This window comes from Schistocerca nitens, chromosome 9, assembly GCF_023898315.1.
Source record: "Schistocerca nitens isolate TAMUIC-IGC-003100 chromosome 9, iqSchNite1.1, whole genome shotgun sequence".
Lineage (NCBI taxonomy): Eukaryota > Metazoa > Arthropoda > Insecta > Orthoptera > Acrididae > Schistocerca > Schistocerca nitens.
Genome location: NC_064622.1, coordinates 440282557 through 440306880, shown reverse-complemented (window position 1 = coordinate 440306880; position 24324 = coordinate 440282557). Strand labels below are relative to the sequence as shown.

The 24324-nt window shown below is 41.6% G+C and overlaps 1 protein-coding gene across 1 annotated transcript in view; it reads right to left on the bottom strand.

Annotated features, from left to right (window-relative positions):
- Window positions 1-24324, bottom strand: part of LOC126204302 (unconventional myosin-XVIIIa) — a 410872-nt gene that overhangs the window by 205999 nt on the left and 180549 nt on the right. The window contains exons 2-9 of the mRNA XM_049938689.1: window positions 22684-22890; window positions 13134-13310; window positions 6678-6878; window positions 4462-4614; window positions 3960-4124; window positions 3662-3806; window positions 3322-3568; window positions 1446-1638 (exon numbers count right to left, since the gene is read on the bottom strand). Coding sequence (XP_049794646.1) covers window positions 1446-1638; window positions 3322-3568; window positions 3662-3806; window positions 3960-4124; window positions 4462-4614; window positions 6678-6878; window positions 13134-13310; window positions 22684-22890 — 1488 coding nt within the window. The remainder of the gene's footprint in view (window positions 1-1445; window positions 1639-3321; window positions 3569-3661; window positions 3807-3959; window positions 4125-4461; window positions 4615-6677; window positions 6879-13133; window positions 13311-22683; window positions 22891-24324) is intronic.

Sequence of the window (24324 nt, the reverse complement as noted above, 5' to 3'; positions counted from 1 at the left end):
AATAACAACTGGAGGGATTGATGACACGTCTAAGGCTTAATCTAGGAGTGATGTTTACGTTTCATTAGGTAGTCTCCAGTGGAATTTTAAAAATTTTAATTTTATTGTGCAGTGTCTTAAAACTCTTTTACATATTTGCAAACATGAGCACTTTTGTGGGAAAGTATATTGTAGCAATTTGTTTGTTAATTCGTCAGATAAACAAAACAACAGTTACTATGGTGGTCATGAAACAGTTACATGAAAGAACAGACTGTTTAAAGCTTGCGAGGTCTATCAGCTTATGAAGCAGTCACAAAGTTTTAATTTTATGTCTTATTGGAAAAGGAACATATTCTGAGGGGGGGATTTGCACAGAAACCGTTAGAAAACTAGTGCAGCCAAAATATAATGTACAAGTGCCTTTGCTCATGTATACAATGAATTAATAAGTTACTGAGAAACTATTCACTATTTCAATCTACATAAAATTATCAAACATTATTAAACAGATCTGAAAAGTTCACATAAGTGCAGCTGTTTGTAATCACTACAGACAGGCTGAATGTTGGCAGGGTACCATCCTGCCAGTCTTGAGATGTTAAATGCAAAGGAGACAGTTGATGTTTCACAGTTTAAATCAACAGTGGGGAACTCTGCACCAGTGCAATCAATAGAAGAGGGTAATCGCGAAGAGAGTGTTCACTTACTAACCAAGAATGCCATCTACTGACTGCTAGGCCCAAGGATTACCTCAAGCCAAAATTTTTCTTATGGCTACAGATTACTGTGGCAAAGGACAAATAGTGTACACTGCATACCCTGTTGTTCCAACATAAGACAGTTGGGTCTCATGCAGAATTCAAACAAAATGCACTATCTCTGGTCATTGTGCTACACATTAATTTTACATCAATCAATACCCTGACAACACTGGCCCCAAAGTTTGAAGTGAGAGCCAAAACATTCATATTGGAGAACCCTATAGAATTGTCAACAGAGAGACAGTCCTTTGCAGTCACAGACTTGCTTGGGGAGATAGGTATTGTCCATGGTCTTGTGGTGCTTTCTCATTTATATGGTTGCATGGGCAGAGAGCTATCCTCCATTGCTTTAAATTGTGCACCACTGGAAGTACATCCCTTGAGAATGGTGAGAAATCTTCCTTCAAAATACCTGCAGTCTTTGATGATTATGCCTAGTTCCACTCCTGTGAGCTTTTAAAACAAATCAGTATACTGAAAAAACTTTCAAATTCACACAAATAAACATATCATTGTGAGAGTGATTCAAAATTTTGCATATAATGCAGCTATTTTCTTTGTATCATATTAGTTATGATAGTCACTTTGATCCCACACAATAAAACCTCTCTCAGTTAAGAATATTGTCAGTGGCATTTTAATCTTGACATTCAGTTTTTCAGATAAAATTTCATGAAAAATTTAATGGCATTGTGTAATTACCTGAGCATATCGATCACGAGGAGCAACTAATGTGGTATGATGGAACAACAGTTGCAGTCTTTCTTGAAGGTAATTGTGGCACAAGTCTTCAAATGTCGCTCCACCCTGATGGCCACAAGATGCAGGGTTTTGAAAGCCTGGGCAGTCTACCAGTACTATGGATGACACCGTATGCGTTGAAGCTGATATTGACCTGAAATAAAAATTTTCTGTGATACTGCACATTCTTATAGAAATTAAATAAATCTATATAATTCATTCCCAAATTGCCACTATTCAGAACTTTAAACAGATAATATTACGCCAGCAGTGCCCCGCTTGAAGGGTGGAATGTCAGTACAGAAGATCCACTAAGCTGCTGCTGCACATGACAAAAACTCTTTACACAATGGGCCATGTGATCCAATTGATTTTGGCAGTTGGCTCAGCCCGTTCTAAAGCATATGCACGGCTACCATTTAAGTATTGCAAGAAGAATCACATTTCGAAAGTGTCAATAAACAACAGCAATGTAGAATAAACCAAGAACTGAATTGATGATTGTGAAATTTAAACGGAACCTTTCTTATGTGGTGGGAGAAGCTCATACTATCACCAACAAGGATCTATCAGTATTTCCATTGAAAGTGATAAAATTATACTTCCCCTCATATTTTGTCTATGACTGCTTGTATTAAAATGACTTATATCTAATTCTGATGTGGAAGACTCTCTCAAAACTGTATTACTATTGCATCTGATAGTGTGATAATTTAATGACACCTTCCAAATCATACATGTTCAGTTGTTTACTTGCCAAAGTTAGTTATCTTTGAGAACAAAAAATGTCCTCCAGTATTAAATATTTGATAATTTGGTAAAAAGGAAACATTGAGTAGTAACATTATGAGGCAACATAAACAATACGCAAAATAGTTACATTCTACGCAAGATAAAGCTGAGCAAATGTGGCTGAAGGGCAGAGAATTTAAAAACTCTCGCAGTATGTCTACTACTAAAATTTATTACTACTGTTATGTTTTAACCAATATCAGCATAACGATTAGCAATATTTCTTACACATGGATATTCTGCAACTCTTGTTGAAATTTAGAACACTTGCTTAAATGTTTAAAGTGCCGTCTCAGTAGGCAAACACTCAAAGGTTAGGCAAAGTTTCGGATTGGACACTGAAATACACACAACTTAAATTCGCATATTCTTATTTTGCTTTACACATGAAGATTGTTCATATATGATATATGCTCATTCTAAATTTGTGCAATTTTCTGCCATTTGTAAGACAAAATGGATGAAGAGTGACATTAAATATTAACGTATTGGCAGATAGTGGTCATGGAAAGAAGATAGCCTAAGTTGTCCACTTCACATAATAGTGTCACATTTATATAGACTGACCAAACCGCAGAACTACATGCCAAATGATTTAATTTGGTATAATATAAGATTTCTTTCTTACTTTATCAGAATCTATTTTAGTAGGCACCATATCATTTGATATGATGCCATTCAACTTAACTGGTCCCATCATCATCATCAATGTTATCTATGTACGTCACTACAGTGCCCCTTTTATTCTAAATCATAATGAAGATGGGGACTAATATTCCATTGCTGGCAAAGCTGTAAAAAAATAAATAAATAATAAAAAATAACCAAGGGTTTGAAACCTGCCCTTCCTGAATCTAGTGGTAAAACAACTGAACCCTCTAACTTGGTTCAATACTTTGAAATTTCTTTCACCTGTCATATTTTTTGTAATCTTTGCTCTGCATCTCCATATTTTTCATATCCTTCACAAAATGTTATGAACAGCTCATTAACTTAGTATCTAGAGCCAAGAGGAAGCAACAAGAAAACTATATTCTCTTCTCACCTATTTACAAGTGCCGCAACAGCATTGAAGACTTCTCCGTACAGCCCCGTTACGAGACCTTCAAGAGCTTCAATGCCTGTCACATCCCTCTCGGTGGGTGATGGTGTACGGAAAGGCTGCCGTGGTGTGGGTGGCGTCCCCTGACCAAACAGCAGTCGTCCCAGCTCCTCCGCTGAGGTTCCCAGCAACCTAGCAGCGTGTTGTGCCGCTCGTGGGTTTCCAAACTGCCAGCGACCACCATTACCACCTTCATGAAAGAAAATATTTATACTTATACAATACCTGTATTTTTAAATAGACGTTAATGCAAATTAGTCCATCAGATGTGGAAACTACATACCCTTAACTGCACCTGCTACTCCCAAGTGATATATGGCAGCAAGAACTGACCATATAATTTTGGCTTCAGCGTCTGTGATACCGAGTGTTTTCATTGCTGTACATACACGAATAAACTCTTGCATTGCTCGTTGCTTATCTTCATGCTGTAACAATAGATTATTTCTTTCTTAATCTCTTTTTGATGGAATTACTGGAGAAATGTATTCCACACTTAATGTCTTCATGGCAGGTGGCATGTTTTACAACTATTTAACTTCTAAATACAGTAAAAAGGTGTTATAGTAATGATTTAGTACCTTATGTAGTGGGGTCATGAACAAATTATGTTCAGAGAGACTAGAATCAAGATACAATTCCTTCCGTAAAGGACCTTCCACTCCAGCCAACATGCGGTAGAAAATATGAAATGTTGGTTCTCCTTCTGGTCGATGTACTACACGACTTCTCTCTGCCAGTAACACCTAAAGAACATATGTTATATCAGGTTAAGATACAACTATGTCTCAACTGTACAAGTATAAAATAAAAATCATGAATAATTATTCAAAGAAAGTGGTTTAATATTTACAGTACAGAATTCAATTATTTTAATAATGGTTCTTTTTAATATGAATAGTATGATATAAGTTTTTACATTAACAACAAAAATAAAAATACCACAGCAAAATTTGAGTAAATACAAAATTATGAAGGTCCTTATCAGCATCTTACACTGCCAGCAACAATAACTTCTTACTGGGACACTAGTACTCATGTGATACTTCTGACTTATTTTGTCAGATAATTTTAGCACTGTACCTGTATTGAAGCAGATGCTATCTGTCCTGACTGGTCAAAATCCAAGCTGAAAATCTGCGTAAATCGTGTAGCATTTGCATTCATTACAGTCCTTGCATTTCCAAATGCTTCCATTACTGATGATATGGCACTCAACTTTTCAACTGTAGCCACCTACAAAAAAAATTAAGAGAAATCTCAAAATAAAATTACCTCTTAATTGACAGTATACAAAATCCACAAACACTGTCAACAAACTCAAGAGCAATCTACTGCAGAAGTGAGAGATGACAGTTTCTCACATATGTAGACTCACCTCCCCTAAATGTGCAACAACAGTTGTTGTCCAAACAACTGACATTTTTTTCCCTCCTGGTCACAACACACATGGAAAGTATACCATGTGTTGTACCTTATATTAAATAATAAATACTGCAGAAACATATGACTGTAATAGATATATTAAGAAATAAATCAATGTAGCAGTTTAGTGGCAGCTGTGTGGAACTCTCAAAAACCACTACCATGCTACGAAGATTTGAACAGCAACTACAGATATTTTTCCAGTACCTTCATGTTTGGGAAGCATGGAAAAAATGTGTCAAACTACATACCACACACAACTTGAAGTATCAGTGAAAAGGGGCAAGAGAAGAGGGTGTTTGAGAGCCAATATATACAATTCAGGGTCAAGTTTTCAAGATCTCAGTGTTTGACTAGACTCTGATCTTTATTAAACTCTTTATGGAAAAGGAACAATGATTAAGGTTTAATACCTCGTAACCACTGAAGCCATTGCAGGTGGAGTGAAGCACTGATTGTATAAGAATGGAGGTGGAAATTTATCACATCCTATTCACTATTTCACTTCGCTAGATAAACTTATTGTATCAGACACTGTGTTTAATACCTCAATGTGGTGTACATGTAGTACAAGAGCTGTTCAAAAAATTCTGGAACATTCGTAATTTTTGCGTCAATGGTGTGTTTGAGCGAAATGCGGTTGGCATCCCTGAACATGTCTGTGTTTAATGAGTAACTGCTGGAAGATTGTGTGTCTGTTAGTTATTGTTTAGTGCTGTATTGAGTAGAACGTTATGTCGCACAGTTTGCAAATGTCAAGATGGCAGAGTTAGACGAGCAATGGACCTGCACTAAATTTTACATCAAATGCGAGAAAACCTATACAGAGACACACCAAATGATGCTGGAAGCCTATAGTGATAAGTGCTTAGGCTGTACTCTGTGTTACAAATGGTTTACATGATTTAAAAATAGCCGGACAGAAGTTAAAGATGACCCTCGTTCAGGACGCCCTTCGACACCTACCGACAATATTCATGTCAGGAACATTAATGAAATTGTGCTTGCAAATTGAAGACTGCCTGTCTGAGACAACATTTCAGTTGGATGAAGCCATGAAATCCTGACACAGCACCTTGGAATGCATCGTGTTGTTGCCAAGTTAGTCTTACGGCTCAAGAGTTGAAACCAGAAAAACCTTCACCTGTGAAGAGCTTTTAGACTGTGTAAATGAGCATGAGATTTTTCTTAAGAGAAATGAAAAACGGAGTCACTGTTCTGCCTCGTCCTCCAGACCTGGCCCCTGCAGACCTTTTTTTATTTCCAAAGTTGAAAACCTCATTGAAAGGATGAAGATTTGCAACAATAGAGGAGATAATAAATAATTTGCAGACAGCACTTCACACAATCCAGCAATAGGCATACCAAGACTGATTCCAGAAGTGGAAATGGCATTGGGAGTGGTGTATCAATTGTTGAGGAGAGTATTTTGAAGGAGACCATGTGCAGTAAATAAAAGGTAATTCTAGAAAACTTCTGTGGTAAAAGTTCTGGAAATTTTTGAACAGACCTCATACATCTGAAAAAACATGTCAGTTTCAGAAATTATTTCATTTTTAATACTAACATTTAATTCTGTGACTTTTCTGTAAGAATAATCAATTCTTATAAACCATTTCAGGTGAAAAACTAATATTTAATTTGTTAACTTCAGCTTATTGTACTACAATATATGATGCAAACATAAGAAACATATCAGTATCAATATTTCATCAAGATTTTAAATTATTTATTATAAAAATTCACTTCAGTTGACATAATATGCAAAATTTGGTCATTTTAGTCTCTCAGATGAATGTTACCATTAGTGCAATTTTTCACGTGTTAACAACTAAGAGAATACTCATATAGGCAAGTTCTCTTTTCATACTTACTTTATTGACAGTCCCTGCAGCCAGGGCGAGGTAGTGAAGTATGTGTCGGAAACTTGTCGTCTTTCCAGAGCCACTGCGACCCAAAAGGACAATGGACTGGTCGCGACGAGATGCCAACATGCTCCTGTATGCTGACTGTGCAAGGGAGTAAATGTGTGGAGGCATGTCTTCTGACTTGCAGCCACGGAACATTTGTACAACCTGTAAAATATCATTCCAAATAGTTAAATAGTATGCTAAGAGGTCCAATAAATTATTATGGGTTGTTACTTATCTCATGATTTAAAACAAATCAATGTTTTGGCCACTACTGCAATGGGAATTCACAAGAGCACCAGGTTAAAACATACCTAGATGAAGTCCAGTTACAGCAGTGACCAAACTGTTAAGTTTGTTTTTAAAATATTGTACTATCAAATAACCCAGGAGAAACTTCTGGACAATGACCCCAACCACATAAACCAACATTTGTTCATATACTAACAGTGTTGTGTGTGAAAGATGATGAAGGTAATCCAAATTAATGCAGTCTTAATTACATTAATCCCATACCTAACCAGACAGATGTGAATTTCAGTATCTCTTTATCACCCTGTTGTTCTACTAAATGTGTTATATATTCACAAAAGATATTCATTTATTTGGTGAAAAGTATAAACGCCATCTCCAGAAGGTAACAGATAATGTAGCAACCTACAGTTACCATCTCAATCGAACTGGCATTAAAGTTCCGCAGGATGCGAGGTGTCACATGTTATTTAACCCGTATGTGCTGGTACACAGTGGCTAAGCTCAGTCACCAGAACGTGGCACTTTCACAAAATGCTGAAAGCTGTGCATCAAGAGTGGCGTGCACATTCGTCATCTAGTGTCACCATGCAGAAATGTTGAACATTTCTCCACTTAACCACAGAGCGGTGTGGCTCCTTCCCCATTCTGTAGTGTTTCACATGCTAACTTTATTCTGCTCGTGGATCGCTGTCCATCTAGCTGGTATAGACTTGGCAATGTACAAAGATGATGCATTGAATGAGTGTATGGTTTTTGTATTAAAGTGGTTTTAATGTTACTGACTTTCTCAATTGTGTGTGTTACTATACAAGTTTTGACAAGTAAGATTTGCTTTTCACATTTTCTGTGTAAAATCGTGGCATTATCGACACACTCATCTTTGCAAAGCAATCTACGAAGTTTACTACAGCAGCAACTGGAAAACCAGTGTCACTTAGAGATGCAGCAACAAGAATGCAAACCTATGTTGGACTAGAGCTGGCAGGCATGTTAATGTGGCCTCAAGCTTGGACAGCCTACCCACCTCCAGCCCCCCACCTACATTGCTGCAGTCAAAGAAAACCCCTACGGCAACACTTTATGGCCTTCAAGGTAATAGACACTGACTACATTTAAGCTATTTTTCTGCACAGATCCCACATATGCATCACTTGTTAGGAAAGTTAGCTCTCCTCTGGGATCCAGTGCCTCTATTGTTTGACAAAATGTATTATTTGCTTAATTCTTGTTACAGCATGCACACTAATGTGATTTCTGTGAGGGTGGAGTTCGACCAGTGCAGAAAGCATCCCCATCAGTCTTACCACACTTGGCAGGGTTAAGTTGCAAGTGTCATTTCATTACCATTACATCACAGGAATCTTATGCGGATACTATGATTAGAGATACTCTCATACAGGCAGCCCCCAACAAGGAAGTCTGAGAAAGGGCACTGCCATTCAAGGATCCCTCTTTAGAAGTAGTACTGAAGATAGCACAGGCATTTGCAGTTTCTAGTGCCACTGGTTGTCACTTACATTCTTGGGCCAAAATAGCCACAATCAACTCTGACAGCAACAGGCATAACTGTTCTTGTGTGCCCTCGAAACAAGAGGACGTGGTAGTGCAGATGCTCAGCTGCTGTGTTCCATGGCCACAGTGGAAAACTTTCCATGAGCCATGCCCTGACCTCCTGCTCAGCTTGTTTTGTTGAACATGACCAGCCAGTTTGCCCACAGTGTTGGGCATCATACCGCCTATGTCATAAGAAAGGTCACATTACAATTGCATACGACTCTGTTTTTGTTGCGCCTCTCAAATCTCAATCTATGGACATTAATGTTGTTAATCAAGCATGTGAAAACATAGCAACTGTTTCTAATAAACTGTTCGTTCATGTGCATATTGATTCTACTCTCTCACATATTCAGGTGGATGCAGACACAGTGACCTTACTACTGAATTTTAACCTACACCTTGGTTCCTCTCCACTGCCGGCTACATGACTCTGTCTTGTGAGGTACAATAGACAGCAATTTCCTCTTATTGGCTAGTTTACTGTGGGAATAACATGTAAAGCAGTGTTTAAGACAGTAACATGTCCGGTACTGAAGAGAAAGTTTGTTTGGGTTGGATGCTTTCCAGGCTTTTGGATTTACAGTCTCAGATTTCATTCATTTAGTGATGGATCCTGTACCCTCTAAAGAGTTGGATGATTTGTGCAAAAAATATTCTTCCTTTTTTCCCCCTGGCCCAGAAAAACTACTAAATATGTACCGCATATCAGTCTCAAACTATGATGTGACTGCATTTTTTTTTTTGTGCCAGACCTGTCCCACTTGCACTTTATGCCAAAGTGAAGGAAAAGTTAGATATTCTGACAGCTTTAAGTGTCATGGAACCCATTTTATGTAGTAAATGGACTACAATATTGGTTTTTATGATGAAGCGAATTGGCAAACTTCGTCTTTGTGGTGACTAAGGTGACAGTTAATTAGCAGTCTGTGGTTGATATGTACTCCATTCCTTGCCTAGACAAACTTAAGCTGGAACTCGTGGGTGGAAAATATTTTTCAAAATTTAATGAAGAATCATGTAAACTACTACTTATGAATATACCATACGGCCTCTTCAGGTACAATAGACCAGTTTTTGCCATTATAAGTGTGCCTGCCATTTTCAGTGTTACTTTGAACAGCTTACTGAATGTTTTTCTTGTTGTATCAATTACCAGTCGCAACCTTCATCTTTTGTTGCAGACCTTGCACGATGTGGGTCGTAGGCGCAATCTGAAAGTTACCTTTCTTCCACCCTCTACAGAATAATTGGGAAATATTATTTCTCATAGGGGGATTCATATGATGAGAGTCACATAGCAGCTATTGCAGCCCTCCTGCACCCTCCAAACGTCAAAAAGCCTCAAGAATTCTTAGGCACAGCTATTTATTGCTACATGTTACTTCCGCAGGCAGCTTGATTTTCCGATACTCTGAATCAGCTGCGTAAGAAAGGTGCAGTGTGTGTGTGGACCACTGCCTGCAACCACAAATTTGTGATAATGAAAGATGGTTTGGGTTCTACCCCATTCTTGGCCACCTACTAGCTGGAGGTTCAGCTTACGATTGGTATGGACGCATTGCAGTTTGGTGTGGGGTCTGTGTTGTCTCCATGTTGTGCTGATGGTTCTGAACAGCCCACTGTTTTTCCATCACTTAATGCTGTACTGAAGAATTATTCTTAAATAGAAAAGGAAGTTCCTGCAGTTATTTATGCTATCAAGAAGTTTCTTGTGTTTCTCTACTGTGTTAATTTTTATTTGTTTACCAGTTACAAGCCATCAAAGGCTCTCTTTAACCCCACAGCACGTGTCAGACAAGATGGTCCACTGACTGCAACATTGGGGCCTGTTACTTAGTAGGCATAACTATAAGATTGATTCCCACCCTATGGCTCAGCATTCAAACACAGATGCGCTTTCATGTTTGCTGATGGACCTGACCCTGATCTGGATCAAGATGAAGTACTTTGTTTTTACATGTTGAGGAAGCTCACCAGACAGTGGATGAATTCCCTATTACCAGATCATGTATCAATCAAGCTGTCTCTGCCACCCCTGCAAGAATATATTCTGCAAGCGTGGCCGTGCACAGTTATTTTTTGTTACAACAAAGACTCATGTTTGTCAAAGTTGTTATTTTGTTGTCAACAGAAAATGCTGTTCCACCAGTGGTCATTCCAGCCACACTCCATCATGACATTTATTACCTTCTGAATCAGAATCACTAGATTGTCTTACACATAAATGTGTTTGCTTTGCATCATGTCTACTGGCCAGGAATCTACCATAAGAATGAACATTTACACACTGATTGTTCTAAATGTACAGCATAGCAGATGTCTCCCTGGCAACGTTATTCACTGTGAACTGGGCCATCACAGCTGTGGGAGTGTGTCCACGTCAACTCACTGGGCCCTTCTTCGATGCTTATTGGTTGGTGGTCATAAACATCTACTTTTGATCCCCAAAGTAGTGAACTGCTACTAAGTCAGACAGAACAGTGCAGATTCACTCTCTGTCTCCATCAAATGTCTGCCGCACACCCTGGAAATTCATCCATTGCTTAGCCAGAAAATGGTGTCTGTTTTGAACAAGTCTAAAAACAATCCAAAACATGCCCACACACCAGAAAATATGGTTACAGTTCACCAGAAAATCCTTCAGAGTCCTACCAAATATCTATCTCATGAGACAGGCATATCACATCGATCATTCGGATGAATTTTCTGCCTGGAACTGCACATGCATCCCTACTGAGTGTCTGTTGCTCATTCATTAAAACCCAGTAGATGCTCCTCAGCATCTCCAGTTTTATGAGCGGCTGTTCACTGGCTTAACAATAAATGGCTTGGACATGGATCTCTTCTTTATGTTTGATGAAGCCTGGTTTCACCTGAGTGGTTATGTCAACTCACAGAATCACGTCTCCAGGGCAGCGGAGAATCCGCATAACTTCCATGAATCAGCAAGGCATGATCAGAACATTGGGATTTGGGATGCAGTATCTACATGGCGCATTACTGGTCCACATCTTCTCCCATCAGAGCCTGCTTGAGCACGTTACATTGCTAACAGTTTGAAATTATTTGTGGCAGTATTAATGGAGGAGGAAAAGGTCCACAATTACTTCCAACAGGATGGAACAATTCCCCATAAACTTCACCCAACCATGGAGTGCACCTTCAGCAACTTTCGGACTATGGCCCAAAATTGCCAAAAGATGAATGGTGGTCACTTTCAACATCTGCTATAGTCAGGTTAGTACTGTATTTTCTTTCCTCTGCTGTGTTTCTTTGTACAATGGAACTATGTTCCCCAGACCACTTATTTGTCCGATCCTGAATATTTGTGACACTCCTGCAATGAGGCCCTCACACACATTGAGTTCCAATGAGGATCCCTCCTATCAATGGGAAGAGCACGGTAGAGCTCCTACATGGCTGCCAGCCATGCACTGTGCTGAATCTATTAGTCCCTACACCAAGGCGACCCATGGCCCTTCCAATAGTGTTGGATCCTGGCGGTCAGCCACAATCAGTGTGGTTGGCACATCAGAAGACAGGCTAATGACCCACCACCCAAATCAGTTCCGTCCCTAATTGTTGCCCCAGTCTGTGTCTCCTCCACTCACACCTATGAGTTCATCCAGCATTCCTGCTGCCGGACCCCTTTTCTCACCTCAGTCCTCGAAAGTGCTTTCATGTGGTGGTACCGCATAGGCAGCAGGCACCAATTCTAGAAGAACCATCCTGCACACATGAGCTCCATGTCACCTACATTGATCTTCTGTTGCCATCAGTGCAAACTGCAGCCGGGATCCCACTCACGAGCATCTGCCGATGCTCGGTCCATCATTATCCAAGGTCACTTTCAGCCCTACTCTCCACTTCAAGCTGATAGATTGCTTTTGCAGGACAGGGAGCAACCATAGGCAATGGTACAGAGTACGTGGACATTACCTTCCTGAGCAATGAGTGATGTCCCATATTACAGGGGAGGAGTGTTGGGGTGGCACCAGATTGTAGGCGCCCAGACGAAAGGAGATAACTGTGGTAATCCGCGGTTACCACAGTTGCACCAGCATACTGCCATACCTCAAAGTTCAGCAGGATGCGAGGTGCCGGCCCATCACATGATATTTAATCTGCCCATGCTAAGCTCGGTCACCAGGAGGCAGCACTTTCAGGCAGCACTGGCAGCTGAGCATCAAGAGTGGTGCTTGCGTCAACATTCCAGTCCAACTACACGGAAACGTCCAATGCTTTTCTATTTAACCCCAGAGCAGAGGGGCTTGTTTCTCATTCTGTAATATTCCATGCGCCAGCTAACTTCATTCTGCTCATGGATCACTGTTTGGCACAGATTAGGCGATGTGTGAGGATGACTTATTGGATGTGTATATGGTTTCTGCATTAAACTGCTTTTATCATTACTGAGTTTCTCAACTGCGTGTGTCGCTATAGATAAACACTGATAATCTTGAACTTGGTGAACTAATAATTCGTAAGTTAGGCTATGTACTCTAACAAATAGCAGGAATAGTGTTTACTGTGAGTACTCCAACAGCATTTAATAGAAATAAACTATTCTTCTGAAATGGCTTCATGAAAAATTATGTACACACTTACCTTTTCAGAGTAGATAGCAAGTGGTGCCATGGGATTGATGACAACCATTGCAGGACCAGCATAGGTGTGAATGAGGTTACTGGCATATCTCTGACGTAACGTGTGAAGCACACTCGATTCGTTGAGGTAGCGGAGGTGAGCCAGGTCCTCAGCTCTGTCAAACTGAGGAGGGTTTGCCTGCAAAATTGTGAGACTTATGCAGGGCATTTGTACTATAACTGCAAATGCAACAGGTAGTTGTCCATCAAGTCTTACAAATTATTCACAAATTATCGTTACTGAATCAGGAGTATATGTCACCACACATATACGAACAACCTTGTTGCCTTACTGGGAATGTTAGTCATAAACTTCACCATAAGTGCCATAAATATGAACAGTGAGAGCAGGCTCTCAGAATTTAGTAAGACTGTCTTTGTCAGGAAATTATAGCACATAGCAAACAAAGTTAATGAAATGTATTGCACGATGAGGGGGAAGGAGGGGATGGGGAAGGGTTGAAAGTAGTAAGTGTCATAAGTAGCAGACAACTTCACACCTGAGAGGTATAGGAGCCTAAATGCAATTTCTGCTATTTCTTCTTGAGACTATATCTGTAATGCTCATTGTTGCAAATTTTTTCATTGCTAGAAGAAGAGCAGCTGTCTTGCTCTAGCCAGTTACTGATTTAGGCAGCGTTAAATGGACATGCACCCTTTTAACATTGCCTCAATTGGATGGAGAAATATTGCTGCTCTTCCCCCAATGAAACAGTTTGCAACAATGAGTGTTACAAATATCGCCTTAAGACAAAACTGCAGAAACTACTTTTAGGTTCCCTTATCTCTCAGACATGGAATTAATAACACGGAGTGGAAGTTACCTGTAGCTCCATAGATATAGTTCATGTGTCTCATTACTTGAAGTGAAATTTACCTTCTTCTACAGTCTGTACACTGTTTCCTCATTTTTGTTATTTCATACATGTGCTTGCTGCTTAAACAAAGACGAGGAAAAGGCAACCACCAACCTAAGATGATTGATGCATAGTGCACAGGCACACCAAAGAGCATAACAAAGAGGAAAATCTATAAAGACCAATGACTGCCCCTCCTCCTATTTGTTTGGTTTTCTCATCACACTTCAATTTCCAATGTTGAACACTTAGGATCGAGAGAATAAATGGCAGCAAAGATTTGTTGCTGGAAAATCAAACATACAACTGAACCTTCACATTTCAAGAACATTATCTTAAAACAGGTGGAAGGAATCAACCTTTTGTAACATTTTTTTTTTTGAAGTAATGGCTGGGAACTGTTGTGCTTTATTTGGAAAGCATTATGGTGACTTGTCCTTGAAAATGATCAGTTTTCCAGGGATCTCATTTCCATTCATCTCCAATGTATGAATGATTGATACTGTGTGCCAAATGGACAGGGAAAAAAAACTCAGTTTAGATGAACATGGAAATAAGATGGGGAAAAGGAAGTATTGCAGGCACTGATATATATTTACAGACATCCATAGAACATAGGTGGTCAATAGCTGTCCACAGAATCCAGTCCTTTGAATAAAAGCTAAATGGAGTTTGGTCTGTTCAGACAGTGCCAACAGTTCACTAGACAGCTATATTATGAACACCAGACTTCAGAAGTGCACCATCCCTTCAGTGAAGTGAAAGAGCAAGTGCACACAGGTGATTAAGCTGTGGCTAACTCCCCCAGAAAAATGGATGCCTTATGGCACAAGAAATTTCTTGTGAACATATGTATAGCGGGAGTGATGAGAATTGAAAACTGTGGAAATAGGTGAAAAAAGTGACACTGACCAGCAGAATGACTGCCCACTTATATTGCAGTCTGCCCTGAATTTGTATAAGAAGTCATTTCATTCATGCGCTGCTGGCTCTGGCCAGTGTGTTTCTTGGCAGGTGAGTTTTCACCATATTTCACCTCCACTGATTGCTCTTACCATGCACAATGTATTATTGTGTCTGGTTGTGCACTTTAAGTTATCAGCTTATGTAACAAGTGATCTATTACATTTTAGGTCTTTGATGTAGCATACACAAAATGGTGTACAAAATGAGAATCAAGAAATTAGTTCTATTCCATCCATTATGCAAGGCATGACTTATATTTTGTCCTTAAAGATGTTAATGAAGAAGCAACCCTGTTTATAAAAACATTTGATAAATCTATCCTTTTTTACCATATCATTCTATGATGGCATAATTGAAAAACTCAGTACAAGATACTGTATCCAATGTGCTGTGTGAGGAAATGTGATATACTCTATGCAGTTAAAGGAAGAGTCATTGCACTCTTAAGGCACTGACAAACATTATTCTTATCTGCAAAAAATGTACTGAAGGAGCGGCCAAAAAGAAAATTTTATCCTACAGCTGTGTTTCCCTTCTAGTGGTTCAACACAGAGAACTACATAAATTCAATATGGGATGTAATGCCTTTTAAACAGAGTATGGGCATTGCAGCAGTGTAACACCTCTTAGGAATGGTGCTATCGGAAATACATAGGATCAATGGATGATTCAACAAACTGTTAGATGAAGCTTTCAACATTTGTGAAAGATGTGCCATGAAATGAAAATTCGCTAACAAGTAAAAATATGAACGAAGAACTTAGAAGCCCTTTGTGAGAATGAGACACTGACAGAGCCAGTATCTAGATTTAGATTGAGAGCACATTATTCCAAAAAATTAAGGAAGTTGTAAACACATACACAGAATAATGCTTTTGTTCGTGTTAGCCACCTATAGTGAAAGTTGTAGACAAGTTTTACTATTTGGGCATCAAATAACTGGTAATGACAAAAGGTATATAGAACACAAACTCGCAATAGCAAGCAAAAGGTTTCTGGAAAATGAAATTTGTTTAGCTCAGATTAAATTTTAGTGCAATGACATCTTTGCTGAAAGTATTTGTTGGGAATGTAGCATAGTACTGAAGTGAAATGTGGATAGTGAACTGCATACACAAGAAGAAAACTGAAGAGTTTGAAATCTGGTGCTAGGGACAAATGTTGAAGATTATGTGGATAGATTCGATAACTAATGAGGAGGTAGTGAACACAAGGGCAAGAAAACATTATTATGGGACAACTTGAATAAACGAAGGGGTAGGTTAGATGGATGTGTCCTGAAGCACCAAGAAATAGTTAATTTGGTAATGGAGGAAATTTTGAGGTTGGGAAGTGAATTGTAGAATGAGGCCAAAGTTTGAAAACAATACGAAGGTTCAAGAGGATGCAGGATGAAACATGTTTTTTTCACCTTCATTGTGAGTACACCAACTAGCCACTATGTTGCAAAAAATTAAATATTTATTTAACACAGAGGCAAATATGTTAAAGTACACTGCTGGCCACCGTAAATGCAACACCCTGAAGGAAGCATTCGAATCAAGTGAAATTTACACCATGGGTTTGCAGCGATGAGATATGCAACTGATTAGAATTTCAGCGCAGACGCACATCACGCGCGCCTGTGGCGCCACCTCATAGCGCCATTCAAGGCGATTTCGACGAGTGTACGTTCGGCACGTGTGTTTACCTTGTGGTTGTTTCACAAGACGATCAGTTATGCTTCGTAGACAACAGCGAACATCGTTTGATCAAGTATCCGAGTTCGACAGAGGAAGCATAGTGGCTTACCGAGATTGTGGATTATCATACAGAGAAATCGCTAGTCGTGTTGGACGAAACCAAACAACTGTAATGCGGATATGTCACCATTGGATGCAGGAGGGTACGACGGACCGACGTGGTCGATCGCATTCACCTCGGTGCACCACTGCACGTGCTGATAGGCAAATTGTGCGCATGGCAGTGACGGATCGCTCAGTGACATCCCGAACCATAGCACAGCACATTGCGTCTGTAACGCATCATCCAGTGTCTGCGCGTACCATTCGACGCCGTTTACAGCAGAGTGGTCTGTCCGCAAGACGTCCATTGCTTCGTCTACCATTGACGCAGAACCACAGACGTCTCCGTCGCCAATGGTGTGATGACAGACGGATGTGGACGGCAGAATGACGTTGTCTTTACTGACGAGGCACGCTTCTGTCTGCAGCACCACGATGGTCGGATTCGAGTGTGGAGACACCGTGGAGAGAGGATGCTGGACAGCTGCATTATGCACCGCCACACTGGTCTTGCACCGGGTATTATGGTATGGGGCGGTATTGGATATTACTCTCGCACGCTTCTAGTACGCATTGCCGGTACTTTAAATAGCCGGCGCTACATATCCGAGGTGCTGGAGCCAGTTGTCCTTCCTTACCTTCAGGGCTCGGCCACAGCCATATTTCAACAGGATAATGCGCGACCACACGTGGCACGCATTGTCCAAAGGTTCTTCGTCAATAACCAGATTGAATTGCTTCCCTGGCCGGCTCGCTCTCCGGATCTTTCGCCGATAGAAAACATGTGGTCCATGGTTGCTCAACGAGTGACCCAGATTACATCCCCAGCTGCCACACCAGATGATCTTTGGCAACGTGTGGAAGCTGCTTGGGCTGCTGTACCCCAGGAACACATCCAACGTCTCTTTGACTCAATGCCGAGACCTTTGGCAGCGGTGATCTCCAACAATGGCGGCTACTCTGGCTACTGATTCTGGCAGGAACCACATGTCACAGACGTCTGTAAACGTAATCATTTGATACTTGGTCAACATGTTATCTACAAAATAAATTTTGTTGTGCTACCTCTTGTCTTTCTTGGTGTTGCATTTACGGTGGCCAGCAGTGTAATTAAACAATACTTCTTCAGTATTATCAGAAAAGGAAATAATTTTAATTTCTAAACACAGAATTAATAGTTATACATTTCCTCTACAAAAATGTTTACAGACTGGGTTGTAAAGCCACAATTCTTTGAGATATGAACAATTTTATAATTAACAACTAAAAAGCAATGGCAGCACCACCTCTATATGTCTGTGGTCAGATTTTAAAATTGCTAGCTAAAGTTAATCTTACTAAACATCTAAGAAGTGCCATATCTTTGTCTATTAGAAAACCAGCAATGGTTGTTAGGAATGATACTCGAAGTTTTCTCAATTCTGAGACAAACTGTTTTACATGTTGCTGGAACATTGAACAAGTGAAGATTAAATGATTATATTTTCAACATCTGAACTACTACACTCACAAATGAGTGAATTTCTTAGTGTGAAGTGGTGCAAATGAATTTAATTTATGTACTGTGACTGAATGCCATCCAAGTGGTTGCAGACATAGCATGTCATATGCTGCAGTTCTGCCAAAATGATAAGATTTGCACAAGATAGATTAGCTGCAGCACAACATTTGATTCTCCCTCTCCTCTCAACACACACTGTCAGACAATAAAGAGAATCACCCAGAAGACATGGTCAGATACCAATGTGACTTTTCGCATGTACACATCATAGGTGGATACATAAATGATTAGAGTTGCAATTCTCTGTGACACAGCAGACATCCGAATCTATCAGTGTTTTTCATAGGCGTGGTAGTGTATATACCATAATCTATCAGTATTTTTCACAGGCCTGGTAGGGTATATAAGGGGTGTGTGAACAGCATCAGATGTGATCACTGTGAAGAACATGGATATGCCAAATACTTGTGTGAGACAGCATTATCAGTGCCTGACAGAATTAAAGGACCCTCACTGTGAGTTTTTATTTGGTTGACTGGTTGAATTGTGCAATATCTAGGTTTTTGGGCAATTTGGGTATGACAGTGACGTGATGTTCGACTGCACACGGCAATGCGACGGCAGGCACACACATCAACATTTTGCTTGACCACGCCTGATAACCAGAACAGATGATCATTGTATTGTGCATCACACATATCTTCACCCATTTAGACCTGCACTGGCACCAAAGAAGAAGAAATTAACTCCCTGTCACATTCTGTGCCATCTTACACCATTGGTCGGAGTGCAGTAGCAGGAGTCTGGAATTACTGCTTCATGCACTGGCTGCTGTTAACACCACAACAAAAATGGCTGCATCTAAAGTGGTGCCACAAACAGAAAGCATTACTTCAGGTCACGGCTAGTGGTGACCGAGGAAACTGTTACGGTACAATGGTATGTCATGGATGTCGTGCATCTTCATTTGTTACCTGCAGTGTGACAGTACAGTGGTGCCGATTTAAACAGGACATGTTCATCTACATGACACATGTTTCTGTGAAATATCTGCGTCACGTTGAGGCACTCTCACGGCCTGCAAAATCCCCAGATCTGTCCCCAATAGAAAAAGTGGTGGACCAGCTTAGACATCAACTCTGTCCAAGTACCAGAATCTTGGATATCGAAGACGATTTACAAAAGTTGTGGGCCAGTCTGCCTCAGGAGAGGATGCAATGGACTTATGGCACCATTCTCAAGTGAATCAGTGCATGAATCCTAGCCAGAGAGGTGGAATGTCTTACTGATATACTATTTTGGAATCACTAAAATAACATCACATACCCTCTCGACCCATGGAACTTCATTTCACTTAGTCTTCCCATTATGGATGCTTCACTATTCTTGTCAGGCTGAGTAACTTCCATCCTCACATTTAGCCTGCCACAGTTGCTCACAATTATTTTACACTACTGGCCATTAAAATTGCTACACCACGAAGATGACGTGCTACAGACGCCAAATTTAACCGACAGGAAGAAGATGCTGTGATATGCAAATGATTAGCTTTTCAGAGCATTCACACAAGGTTGGCGCCGGTGGCGACACCTACAACGTGCTGACATGAGGAAAGTTTCCAACCCATTTCTCATACACAAACAGCAGTTTACCAGCGTTGTCTGGTGAAACGTCGTTGTGATGCCTCGTGTAAGGAGGAGAAATGCGTGCCATCACGTTTCAGACTTTGATAAAGGTCTGATTGCAGCCTATCGCGATTGCGGTTTATCGTATCGCCACACTGCTCCTCGCGTTGGTCGGGATCCAATGACTGTTAGCAGAATATGGAATCGGTGGGTTCAGGAGGGTAATACGGAACGCCGTGCTGGATCCCAACGGCCTCGTATCACTAGCAGTCGAGATGACAGGCATCTTATCCGCATGGCTGTAACGGATCGTGCAGAAAAGTCTCGATCTCTCAGTCAACAGATGGGGACGTTTGCAAGACAACAACCATCTGCACGAACAGTTCGACGACGTTTGCAGCAGCATGGACTATCAGCTCGGAGACCGTGGCTGCGGTTACCCTTGACGCTGCATCACAGAGAGGAGCGCCTGTAATGGTGTACTCAACGGCGAACCTAGGTGCACGAATGGCAAAACGTCATTTTTCGGATGAATCCAGGTTCTGTTTACAGCATCGTGGTGGTCGCATCCGTGTTTGGCGACATCGTGGTGAGCGCACATTGGAAGCGTGTATTCGTCATCGCCATACTGGCGTATCACCCGGCGTGATGGTATGGGTTGCCATTGGTTACACGTCTCAGTCACCTATTGTTCTCATTGACGGCACTTTGAACAGTGGACGTTACATTTCACATGTGTTACGACCCGTGGCTCTACCCTTCATTCGATCCCTGCGAAACCCTACATTTCAGTAGGATAATGCACGACTGCATGTTGCAGGTCCTGTACGGGCCTTGGATACAGAAAATGTTCGACTGCTGCCCTGGCCAGCACATTCCCCAGATCTCTCACCAATCGAAAACGTCTGGTCAATGGTCGCCGAGCAACTGGCTCGTCACATTATGCCTGTCACTACTCTCGATGAGGTGTGGTATCGTGTTGAAGCTGCATGGGCAGCTGTATCTGTACACGCCGTCCAAGCTCTGTTTGACTCAATGCCCAAGCGTATCAAGGCCGTTATTACGGCCAGAGGTAGTTGTTCTGGGTACTGATTTCTCAGGATCTATGCACCCAAATTGTGTGAAAATGTAATCACATGTCAGTTCTAGTATAGTACGAGGGCCGTTCAGAAAGTAACCTCCGGTTGATTTAAAAAAATACACCAAGTTAAATAAAAATATTTTAATATACACATCTTACAACTACATCTTTGCACTATTTTTCTACATAGTCTCCATAGCGATTCAGGCACTTATCGTATCTCTTCACAAGCTTTGAAATTCCTTCTGCATAAAAATCACCCGCTTGTGCCTGGAGCCAGCCTGTGACCGCATCTTTGAGCTCTTCGTCGTCATCAAACCGCTGTGACTCGAGCCATTTCTTCAAATGCATGAAGAGGTGATAATCACTTGGCGCCAGGTCTGGGCTGTAAGGTGGATGGTTGATAACGTCCCACTTGAAGGACTCAAGAAGGGCCGTTGTTCTGCGAGCAGAGTGAGGACGGGCGTTATCGTGCAAAAAAACGATACCGGAAGTCAGCATACCACGGCGTTTGTTCTGTATAGCCCGTCGTAACTTTTTTATTGTTTCACAGTACACGTCTTGATTAATGGTCGTACCACGTTCCATGAATTCAACCAACAACACCCCTTTGGCATCCCAAAACACCGTTGCCATCAGTTTTCTGGCAGAAAAATCTTGCGAGGCTTTTCTTGGTTTGGTAGGCGAATTTGAATGTGCCCACATCTTTGATTGTTCTTTTGTCTCAGGGTTCACGTACTTAATCCAGGTCTCGTCACCGGTCACGATTCTGTTTAACAATGGTTCTCCTTCGTCCTCATAACGTGACAGAAAGTCTAATGCAGAGGCCATTCTTTGAGTTTTGTGGTGGTCGGTAAGAATTTTGGGCACCCATCGTGCACAGAACTTACGGTAACCCAATCTTGCTGTCACTATCTCGTACAATAGAGTCTTAGAAATCTGTGGAAACCAGTAGACAACTCCGACATTGAGAAACGTCGATTTTCACGAACTTTTGCATCAACTGTCTGAACGAGTTCGTCAGTCACCAATGATGGTCTACCACTCCTCTCTTCATCATGAACGTTTTCTCGTCAACTTTTAAATAAACGTACCCATTCACGGACAACTCCTTCACTCATAACTCTTGGTCCGTACACGGCACAAAGCTCACGATGAATAGCTGCTGCAGAATATCCTTTGGCTGTAAAAAACCTTATGACAGCACGCACTTCACATTTGGCGGGGTTTTCTATTGCAGCACACATTTCAAACTGCCACAAAAACTAAACTAGCGCAGGTACGACGTTCACTCGACCACGGCTTGATGCCGACTGACCTGTTGAGTGCGTGAACGCACAGATGGCATCGCTACTCCCCCCACAACCCGCACTGTGACCAATCGGAGGTTACTTTCTGAACCGCCCTCGTATATTTGTCCAATGAATACCCGTTTATCATCTGCATTTCTTCTTGGTGTAGCGATTTTAATAGCCAGTAGCGTAATAATAATGAAGCACAACTTTTGTGTTTGGTAGTGATTCTGCATTTTGTGGGGCGGAGTCATCATCCCTTAACGGCCCCCCCCCCCCCGCTAGCCCTCGTATATGCGCCTACTGTGCAGTAAACCAGTTCCCACTCTGATAACGGGCTTCTGCACAGCTGAAGGCCCTGGTGCGGAGACAGGCGCGGCGCCTGGGAGCAGCGCCTCCTACTAACCTTCTCGACGTCGTCTTCGTCGACGAGCAGCGTGTCGCCGGTGGCGTCGAGGCAGATGCGCAGCTTGCCCGAGGTGGCGGCGTCGCCGTCGGAGTCGCTGTCGGCGGGCGTGGGGCAGCGGCGGGCGGCCGAAAAGCCGGCGCGGTGCACCAGCCACACGTGCTCGGCAGACTGCAGCCACGCCGACACCTGCTCCTCGGAGCGCGCCTGCAACACACCGCAACCGGCAGCGCCGTCACACATTGCGTGGCCAGCTCCACTGCGGGAATACCTGCCTCCTCTTTACGCTAACATCTTACTTACGCACAACGTTAACCTTGCTGTTATCTGCTGCTAGATAGCACCCGAAAAGGAGTTCGTTCTAGCGCTCGAAATTTAATTATTGCGTTGTTGCATACGTTCGTAGCGTTTTTGTTTGCATGTTGATATTCAGGTTGCTATGGGTTTATTTATCGATTGTCATTTTTTATTTGTTGCTCACTGTTGCTATTTGAGTCTGCATATTGTCATTTGGAGATAGTACGAGTGGAGCTGTGGACGCTAGATAACTGAGTGTCAAGTAGAAAAATCGGGACGTTTCGTACATCTGCCTGAGTTCAATATGGAACGCGAGAGTAGCAGAGGGAGCTAGAGACGTTTGCGCTGTGGCAGTTTGACATCTCAGAAAAGTGAGAATGGGAAAAGGCTGAAAAAAAACGTAAAAGTGCAGTCGTGCCGTCAATGGTAAAGACAAAATGAGGGAGGGCAGCAAGAGAGCAACCAACCCCAAGGTAATGCTAGAGGCAGGAAATATCCCACCTCTGAAGCAGTAGAAGCAAGACCACCTGCTATTTAAAAGCGTTGTGCATGACATCGGAAGTTCACTGAGGCTTTTTGCGGATGATGCTGTGGTATATCGAGAGGTTGTAACAATGGAAAATTGTACTGAAATGCAGGAGGATCTGCAGCGAATTGACACATGGTGCAGGGAATGGCAATTGAATCTCAATGTAGACAAGTGTAATGTGCTGCGCATACATAGAAAGAAAAATCCCTTATCATTTATCTACAATATAGCAGGTCAGCAAATAGTTAACTCCATAAATTATCTGGGAGTACGCAATAGGAGTGATTTAAAATGGAATGATCATATAAGGTTGATCATCGGTAAAGCAGATGCCAGACAGATTCATTGGTAAAATCCTAAGGAAATGCAATCCGAAAACAAAGGAAGTAGGTTACAGTACGCTTGTTCGCCCACTGCTTGAATACTGCTTAGCAGTGTGGTATCCGTACCAGATAGGGTTGATGGAAGAGATAGAGAAGATCCAACGGAGAGCAGCGCGCTTCGTTACAGGATCATTTAGAAATCGCGAAAGCCTAACGGAGATGATAAACTCCAGTGGAAGACTCTGCAGGAGAGACGCTCAGTAGCTCGGTACGGGGTTTTGTTGAAGTTTCGAGAACATACCTTCACCGAAGAGTCAAGCTGTATATTGCTCCCTCCTACGTGTATCACGCGAAGAGACCATGAGGATAAAATCAGAGAGATTAGAGCCCACACAGAGGCATACCGACAAGCTTTCTTTCCACGAACAATATGAGACCGGAATAGAAGGGAGAACCGATAGGGGTACTCAATGTACCCTCCGCCACACACCG